Below are 10,192 nucleotides of genomic sequence, written 5' to 3' on the forward strand. Positions count from 1 at the left end.
GGAGTAAAATCCTAACTAGAAGGTTGCAGTGAGTATTCAATTAGTCATATTTACCAAAATGAAAAGTAAAATAATGTTTTCTTAGGTTTAATCTAGGATGATCCAATAAAATGCATATATGTGGGCATAATGAACATGAAATTGAGCATAAAAAATGCATACCCTGCTATACCATTACACAATATATAATATTAAAATTTGATTGCTTCAATATTTATACAAATGGTTTTACATTATAAGTGATTAGTTATTTAAAGCCTTATATTATCAACACTTAATTATTATTTATTTAACTCAAAACTATCTAAACTAATGATGTAAAAATATAAAATCCCCTCCTTATTACATCAATCTGAACAAGGGTGGAAAATCACAAGAGTTTAATGTAACCCTTTAAAGGACTTTGATGAAGTGCCTTCACCAATCCTCCCTACTCACCAAGGAAATGCCAGATTGTTCCATCAGTGGATCTCTTAACTTCGAACCTACAAACATCTTCACAACTTGAGAGAACACAAATTATCTCCAAACTCCATACATACTGATAGAGCAACTTTCCTATTAAATTCCACATTTCCTTCAAGTATGTCAAATCCCTCCTTAGTGCTACACATGAGAGAACAACTCTCCTTTAAGATTCCACATCTCCTCTCAATGTATCAAATCTCTCTTCTAGTGCTATGGAGATAATCCCTCCTCTGATGCACAAAAGAACATCAACTAAACATATTCAATTGATTCATTTATATTTTACTCACTTGATATCAGATGTGAACCTTTGGATGCCTTGAAACCCTTGCCAAATTTAGCAAATATGGCCTCAAGAATACAAGCAACATTTGACATATGGATGACCATAATTAAAAGAAAGATCTTGGGTGTTATATGAAACTAATAATGCATCCTTAGAACTTCAATAAATTTTAGAGTGACAAGAATATAAACCTTATATCTCCAAGAAAAATAAATTTGACCACCCACTACATAATTTAAAAGCTCTAAAAACATAATCTACATGAAGATTTGAACCTTGACTCCCTTCATCAAAAACAAGTTCATAGATCCAATATACTACAAATCACATCTTGCATAACTATTATTTTTTCAATATTCATTGAAAGTAAACCTTAAAAACACCATTTCTTAACCAATTCCCTTATATTTCATATAGATAAAACCTTTACATTTGATAGATAAATGAACCTTAAAAAGAAGGCAAAATGTCAAACACTTTACCTTAAAAACCATTAAATCATTTTTTTAATATCTTAATACTAAGATTCAAACATTCAAAAGTGAACCTTTATGCCTTGTAGAAATACAACAAGAAGAATTATTGGCTCGACATTGCATCTATCCTAAACTCCATACAACAAAATGATTTACACACTTTTTAATTCAACATTCATATCGTTGTTCACAAGCACATTGCTATCTTTACTCGATTGCATTTAAAATAGCGACTTACACATGTTTTCCATATGTTCTCACGCTCAACAAATTCCTTCAAACTTTTGCGTCATGAGAGTCTAAAGCAGGTTGAATGCATGGATGTATGCATATAAAAACATCTCACTTTTTCTTCCATGCTCAGCATTTACCATCCTCAAGCCCTTTAAACTTACCATGGATGTATGCATATTAAAAATAACAAGTTCCTGACTATGCATATTCTCTACTCTTTCTATATGCATCATTATTTGTTTCTCCAATTCTTGCAATAATGAACAAAACACTATATCATAGTTGATTCTTAAAATGAAAACATTGAACTCCTTTAAATAATAGCAATAAACATCAAATTATGTCAAAATCCCATTTAGTAAGTTCAATGTAGAAGATTGAAGTGAGACGATTGATCAAATTTAAATTTTAAATTTTAAACTGGAAAGAGAAGTTTTCAATTATGGGTTCGCACCTATGATAAATACAATTGTTCTAGAATGGAATACCAATCAAATCTAGGTGTAAAATTATGCTTAAATAAAAGTAGGTGTGTATCTATGTGCAATAAATAGGTGGATATGATAAATGTATAAAATGTGAGTAAATGGATAGATTAGGGCTAAATATGTAAAAACAATTGTGTCATTAAATAAAAATGTTAGAGAAATAAGTATAAATTCATACTAACTTGAATTTTTTGTCACAATATACATATATAAAGGAAATTACCTTAAATTAAATGAAAAATGACATGGTCATACAAATTTCACCATATGCTATTATGGGGTGACTTTAATATTATTCGAATCAAACCACTCAAGCAATAAATTTATATTTCATATAATTTAATAAAATTCTGGGTTCGGCCTTCTACCGATAAAAAAAATAAAATTATATTTCATATAATTTCTAAATTGATTTTAAAATTAAATGTAATTAATCTTATTTAATTATTTTTATTAATTTGTGTGTGTACGCACATATTCACAATCCTTGGGTTGTTGTCAACGAGCTAGGAGACCCCTCCTTGGTCATATGTATGTCTTCGACGATCGACCTTGCATCCACTTCACACTCGACAAAGTCGTCAGATAATCATTATACCATATTAATTCATCACATTATTAACGTTGCATTTAAAAATGCCATCAATCACATTAAATAGCATCATAATATCAAATGTCATAATAATATCAATGTCTAACAAAATAAATTAATCTAAAACTTATTAGCCTAAAACTGGTCGTGACATGAATAAGTAGATGGTTGGGTTGAAAGTCAGTTTAAATTTGGATAGAAGTTAGTTGGAAATGGAAGGCAAGCATTTAAGATTTTATAATTTGTATTTATTTTAATTTTTAATTATAAATGGTAGTTCCATTGATGGGAGATTAGATATGGATTCTAGTCTTTACACTAATTCATTAAATAATTAGATCATTTAATTACTTAACAAAAAGAGATGTAGAAAATTACACCAATTAAATTATATATACTATTTATCTAATTAATTATTATGGAGAGAGATGCAAGTGTGCTTACACAAGATTATTATAGTGGTGAAAAGTAGTGATGTTAGATGTGTTATTAGGATAGTTAATGTTAAGTGTGAAATAATAATGGTTAAAATATTATAGTAAAAATGAGATATTTTATATGAAACACTTAATTATAATAAGACATAAAATATTATATTATCATAAATTTATATTATGTACAAAAAAAATATCACTTCAAAATAAATTACTAATTCTATTAAAAAAAAAATTGAAATGATAAGTGTATCATTTTAAGAATAGATTCCAATCTTATTTCTATTTTTTCAGAGTACAATTATGACTAAGTCGCCTCAGCTTGACATCTTATTTCACAAGTCGAAGGGTGGAATTCGACAATGGAGAGCATCACCGCTGGAGTGGGCATGCTGACGTGGTCTCTACATTCTGATCAGATAACTCGGGAGTTGAGAGCGGGCGTGGAAGTGAAAGAATGGGGAAGTGCAGAGGAAAATGAGATGGTGAGTGCGGAGGAGATAGAGAAAGCAGTGAAACGATTGATTGGGCATAAAAAATGCATACCCTAACTATACCATTACACAATATACAATATTAAAATTTAATTTCTTCAAGATTTATACAAATAATTTTACAATATAATTGATTAGTTATTTAGAGCCTTATTTTCTCATTTCAAATTTAATTTCTTCAAGATTTATACAAATAATTTTACATTATAATTGATTAGTTATTTAGAGTCTTATTTTCTCATTTCAAACCGAAATCTTTATTTATAGGAATAAATTCGCACAACTAACTATTAAACTAGCATTATCAACACTTAATTATTATTTATTTAATTTAAAACTATCTAAACTATTGATGTAAAAATCTTACATCCCTCCTTATTACATCAATCTAAACAAGGTTGGAAAATTGCAAGAGTTGAATGTAACCCTTTAGAGGATTTTAATGAAGTGCCTTCACCAATCCTCCTTACTCACCAAGGAAACACTAGATTGTTCATCAATGGATCTCAAGTAACTTTGAACCTACAAACATCTATACAACTTGAGAGAACAAAAAGTGTCTCCAAACTCTATACATAATGATATAACAACTTTTCTATGAAACTCCACATCTCCTTCAAGTGTGTCAAATCCCTTCTTAGTGCTACACATGAGAGAAAGACTCTCCTTTGAGATTCCACATCTCCTATCATTGTATCAAATCTCTCTTCTAGTGCTATGTAAATAATCCCTCCTGCTATGTACAAAAGAACATCAACTAAACATATCTAATTGATTCATTTATATTATACTCACTTGATATCAGATGTGAACCTTTTGATGCCTTGAAACCCTTGCCAAATTTAACAAATATGGCCTCAAGAATACAAACAACATTTGACATATGAATAACCATAATTAAAAGAAAGAGCTTGGGTGTTATATGCAGCTAATAATACATCCTTGGAACTTTAATTCATTTTAGAGTGGCAAGAATTTAAACCTTATATCTCCAAGAAAACTAAATTTGCAAACTCCCACTACATCATTTAAAAGCTCTCAAAAGATAATCTACTTGAAGATTTGAACCTTGACCTCCTTCATCAAAAACAAGTTCATAGATCAAATATACTACAAATCACATCTTGAATAACTATTCTTTTTTTTATATTCATTGGACGTAAACCTAGATTAATACCATGTAAAAGATAATTATTTCAGGAATAGAAATCTCATGTCTTGCTAACAAATACAATTTTTCAACCAATTCCCTTTATATTTCATTTAGATAAAACTTCTACAGTTGATTGTTTCATTAATGGGAGATTAGATTTTGATTTGGGTCTGTACACTAATTCATTAAATAATTAGATTATCTAATTACTTAACAAAGAGAGATGTATAAAATTACACCAATTAAATAAATATCATTTCTTTAAGTAATTTGATGATCGATGGGATATTAAAGGTTAAATTTCAATTAATTCAATATATACAATTTATCTAATTAATTATTACGGAGAGTGATGCAAGTGTGCTTACACAAGATTATTATAGTGGTGAAAATAGTGATGTTAGATGTGTTATTAAGATGCGATTAATTTTAAGTGTGAAATAATAATGGTTAAAATATTATAATAAAAATGAGATATTTTATATGAAACATTTAATTATAATAAGACAGAAAAACATTATAATATCATAAATTTATATTTTGTATAAAAAATATCACTTCAAAATAAATTACTAATTCTATAAAATTATTTTTCAAAATAGTAAGTGTATCATTTTAACATTAGATTCCAATCATATTTCTATTTTTTTAGAGTGCAATTATGACTAAACAATCCACTACAATTATGACTAAGCAATCCACAACATCGATCATTTTTAAAGAAGTTGGTCTTCCATTAACTTCATCTTAAACATCAAATAAAATTGTTAATAGAATATATAGAGAGAGAGAAACTGAATATGATTTGTAACAGATTTTAATCAATATTACTTGACTTTACCTACTTGTAATTATAACATAAACATTACATCACACCCACTATTTGGATTTCAGCCTATTAAAGAGAACCAAATTTTTCATTCACTAAAGAAGATTCCCTGAGAGTGCGCTCTCACTCACAAAAGACAAACTAGCAAGTTGATGAATAACGCCATTTCTCACTTGTCATTGTTCTATGATGCTGCTCACAGGAGCCGACACGGTACAGAGTTTGAGTTTTATTGGGAAACAAATTTCTTCATTTCTAAACCATTGTATTTGTTCCTTTTGTTGTAAGTCGGTGCATTGAGATTGCTTCAGGAACAATGGGCGGAGATGAAAATGGCTTGAGAATTCAAGTGGTAGTGGTGCCACTCCCCTTACAGGGACACCTCAATCAGCTCCTCCATTTTTCCAGAGTTATCGCCCAACGAGGAGCAACCGTATCCTTCGTGGCCACCTCCGCCCATATTCACCAAGTCCGCCGCCGTGTTCAGGGATGGGATCTTCACAACTTCGATATTCGCTTCAAGGAATTGCCCATGCCTCATCTCCCAGCTGAAGAGATTGATGCTCAGAGCTCTCTTATGTTTCCGTTTCATTTGATTCCTCTGTTTGAAGCCGTGGAGTATCAGCTAGGGTCGCATGTTGATCAGATTCTGGGCACTATCTGCTCCGAGAACAATAATAGAGTGGTTATAGTCCACGACTCGATTATGGGATGGATTCAGACTCTGGCTAAAAAACATTCAGTCCCTGCCTATATCTTCAGCTGCATTGGCGCTTATTATAGGCTATGGATGAAGCGGGTAAGTGATCAGACATGGGGTTTGTCCCCTCTTAACATATCATTGAAGCGTTGCTTTCCGGAAAGATTGCTCAAATATGCTATGCGCCAAAGGTCTCTGTTAGAGCCTGCCAAGGGATATATCATAAACACATTCAGCACACTGGAATCAGAATTCGTTCACCAGGGAAGAGAGGAATTAATCTACAGTGGGAAGCCTGTGTGGAGCGTGGGTCCTCTTCTTCCGCAGGCCTTCTTCAATGATGAACGGCGGTTGCAATTACAGGCGGACACAGAATGCGTGATATGGTTAGATAGACAGGCTCCGGCGTCCGTTCTCTATGTTTCATTTGGTAGTATATCTTCTCTTTCGGCGACACAGATTGGAGAATTGGCCGACGGATTGGAACGCAGCGGTCAACCTTTCTTGTGGGTGCTCAGGATTTCCGACGGGGCCCACTCCTCGACAGAGGAGCAGTTCGATTCGGCTTGCAAGTTTCTAAAACAGGGGTACGAGAAGCGATTAGAGGGACGGGGTTTTATTGTGAGGAATTGGGCGCCTCAGCTTGACATCTTATTTCACAAGTCGACCGGTGGGTTTTTAACGCACTGTGGATGGAATTCGACAGTGGAGAGCATCAGCGCCGGAGTGGGCATGCTGACGTGGCCTCTACATTCCGATCAGTTTGCCAATTCGGCCCTGATCACTGGGGAGTTGAAAGCGGGCGTGGAAGTGAAAGAATGGGGAAATGCGGAGGAAAATGAGACTGTGAGTGCGGAGGAGGTTGAGAAAGCAGTGAAGCGATTGATGAGGAGTGAGGAGGGAATGCAAGTGAGAAAGAGGGTGCAGGAATTGAAAGGCGAGGCTCGAAAGGCCGTAGGCGATGGAGGGTCTTCGTGTAAAGATATGGATTCTCTTCTCCATCACTTTTCTCAGTCAATTTCTTATTAGAGTAGGCAACCGGCCAGCCTGCTTAGAGAGCGTACGTCCGGCCACTTCGACGGTGATAGAAAATCTAGGGTCCATAATTCTCACTATTAATCTGTCACTTAATGTCTATAGTAGTCACTTAATGTCTATAGTAGAGATTTTGTCATTGAAATGAGTTTTTTTTTTTTTTTTTTTTTTTAAATCAATGAAATATTTAGATTTAGTCTAGGACTAAACTCATTCATAGCACTAGTTATGGGTAAATGCACAAAGATGGGAGACCAAAAGGGGATCTTAAGTGACCACTATTTTTCAAAAATTAGGAAATTATGATCTTGGATGAGAAATCGAAAATAGTTACACTAAATGATGGGCTCAATAATTGACCTTGTTTTACTTGTTTTACTTGTTTTATCACACATCTCACAAGATATTTTATATTCTTTTAAGACTTTGACATGAAATTTATTAAGACTTTTTAAGTTTAATAGATGATATATGTCATATAACATGAATGCATGTGTTTTGTGAATATTTATGGATTATATTATCTTATGATGTGATAAATGGTAGTAATGTGGATGCATGCTTTTAAGCCACTAACCTGCAAAATGTAGTCCACCTGCTAACCTGCAACATGTTAGAACACACCTGTACACTGAGAAGTGGGGTGGGGAATCAAGATATCATAATTTTAGACTTGCAACTCTTTGATACAGCCTATCAATCTAAGATAGAGTTTCCCAATTATTTTTGGTGTGCATTAAGGAGTTTGAATTTCCTTTTTGAATTTTTAGTAGTTTGGTGTGTTAATATGCTTCTTTGTAGTGTTTTCTAAGTGTTACTCACAATGGTGCAGTTCTAACTTGCTAGTTTACTAGCAATCATAGAATTATATCAAACTTACATCAACCAATAATATCATCTCTTAGAGGTACATCTTTATTGGGTACTTTGAATGTACAAATTATATCTATGATTATTCAACTTATTATAGATTGTGGTAGCAACTATGTTGAGTTATAATGCATTCATGATATAACTTGTAATGTCCTAGCTATAATATTGCAAATGGATTTCTCACATGATGTATTTGTTCATCCGACTAAATAAGTTGAATTAGTTGTACTAATTTATAATTACATTTTTCTTAACAAGAGGTAAGTTGTTGTGATCATTGTATTCCACTCTACTGGATAAGTGAGTAGTGCCTACGCTTTGTAATTGCACTCTACTGAATAAGAAATCAACTAGTGCTTGTGCTTTGTGATTGTGCTCCACTAAATAAGCGAGAAGTGCCTATGCTTATTGTAATTCCACACTTTGTTGAATAAGTGTAGAAGTGTTTTCTTTTAATTTCTTGCATAACACACTCTACTAAATTAAAGTTTTGGCCAACTCTAATGCCTATAGTGTTTCTTTTCATATTGTTATATTAAAGTTAGTTAGTGTGGTCTTATACATCGTACTAGTATGTTCTCACATTTCCCATCTTAGAAATTGGGTGATCAAAAAGTGATAAGGACATTGCATTGGTGATTCGTTTTTGTTGAAAAATAAAAATTAAAAACTAATGAGTTGCTTATTATAGAAAAAGGTTGGTTTCACACACCAAAAAAAACCTAGAAATGATAATTTAAATCTAAATAACAGGGTGAAATGGAAATAATTAAGATTAGGAATATGATTGGGTAAAAAATTAAATGAAATAAAATACTTAAAGAGACTAAACAAGTCTTTAGAAACATTAGGAAGTAGAATGATGTGCAAAAGGGATAAAAACAATGGCATAAAACACACACAAGTAAAAATGGATACAACCTAGGGATAAATGTGTGATGAGGGTATGCATATTCTATTATCACGCGATCCTATTACATCCTCCATATAGATTATTATTATGTCATGTTTATCTTGTAATATTTTTGTGAACAGATCTTAGGCATCTTGATCTTGGGATAAGTACCTCCATATAGTTGATCCTAAAAAAAGCTATCCTCAAGAGATGAAATTGGTTAAATACAAGGTACATATGTATACCATGAACCAACACATAAGCACTTTTTTTTGTGGGTCAATCTTATCACCCTACCATAACAGTGTTACTTTTATCTCACTTTTAATATTTTTTTCTTATATTATAAATATTTGATGAATATTGTATGAGGTTTTGGAAAAAAACTATGAGTGAAATAAATTAAATTAACCCTTTAAAATTATGTTAACTTAAAAAAAATAATTAAATGGAAGAGTATAATGGTGAAATTTGTTAAAGTGTGGAAGTTATATTCATCATACGGGTGATAGATATAATGAGAGGAGCATATGTAAGATATATTCTATAAGGTGGAGACTAAGTGAAAAAAGGATAGGTACTTAATGGTAGGACAATATTGGACATGGCATTATAAGGTAGAAATTGATAAAACTAAGGTTGAGATGAGTAGGATCAATTAGGTTCACCAAAATAAAAAAAATATTTCTTGGGTTCATCTAGGTTAACCTAACAAAATGCATACATGTACACATAATGACAAATTGCATGCCAAAAGAGCGTTTAGTTAGTGGAATGATGAAGGTGGCTAATTGTTCAAGTATAAATTTTTAATTGGAAAGGGATAGTCTACAATTATGGGGTCACCCCATGACAATATAATTGTTATGAAATGGAATAACTATCAAATATTGGTGAAAAATAATTAAATGGAGGTAGGTGCATAGATATGTGTGAAAAATAGATAGATAAGACCAATATATTCAAGTGTGAGTAAATAAATAAAGTAGGGTTATATGTATAAGAATATGTATGTAAAGCCTTCCTTCATGGGGTCAAGGGATTTTATTACACTAAGTTGGAAACCTCTTGATCTCTTCCTAACACAAGGTGGATCAAAATGAACTTTGATGGTTCTTTAAGAGGCAACCTAGGTAAGTCATGTGCAAATTTTACTTTCAAATACGTGTAACTAGAAAGGTGATTGTAAGAAATAGTTTCCCTTTTCCTCTAAGAAATAATAAGGAATCCAAATT

General features: G+C 32.1%; 1 protein-coding gene across 1 annotated transcript; it reads left to right on the forward strand.

Moving 5' to 3' along the window:
• The first annotated feature begins 5,584 nt into the window (after positions 1–5,584).
• Positions 5,585–7,334, forward strand: LOC131058591 (cis-zeatin O-glucosyltransferase 2). The gene has a single exon (XM_057992323.2). It carries the CDS (start codon positions 5,771–5,773, stop codon positions 7,181–7,183), a length of 1,413 nt encoding a protein of 470 aa, XP_057848306.1. The 5' UTR covers positions 5,585–5,770; the 3' UTR covers positions 7,184–7,334.
• Positions 7,335–10,192: the final 2,858 nt, after the last annotated feature.

Source organism: Cryptomeria japonica, chromosome 8 (genome assembly GCF_030272615.1).
Source record: "Cryptomeria japonica chromosome 8, Sugi_1.0, whole genome shotgun sequence".
Lineage (NCBI taxonomy): Eukaryota > Viridiplantae > Streptophyta > Pinopsida > Cupressales > Cupressaceae > Cryptomeria > Cryptomeria japonica.

Bases quoted from the DNA above. Each gene is read 5' to 3' on its own strand.
- LOC131058591 (XM_057992323.2), top strand. From the start codon at position 5,771: ATGGGCGGAGATGAAAATGGCTTGAGAATTCAAGTGGTAGTGGTGCCA.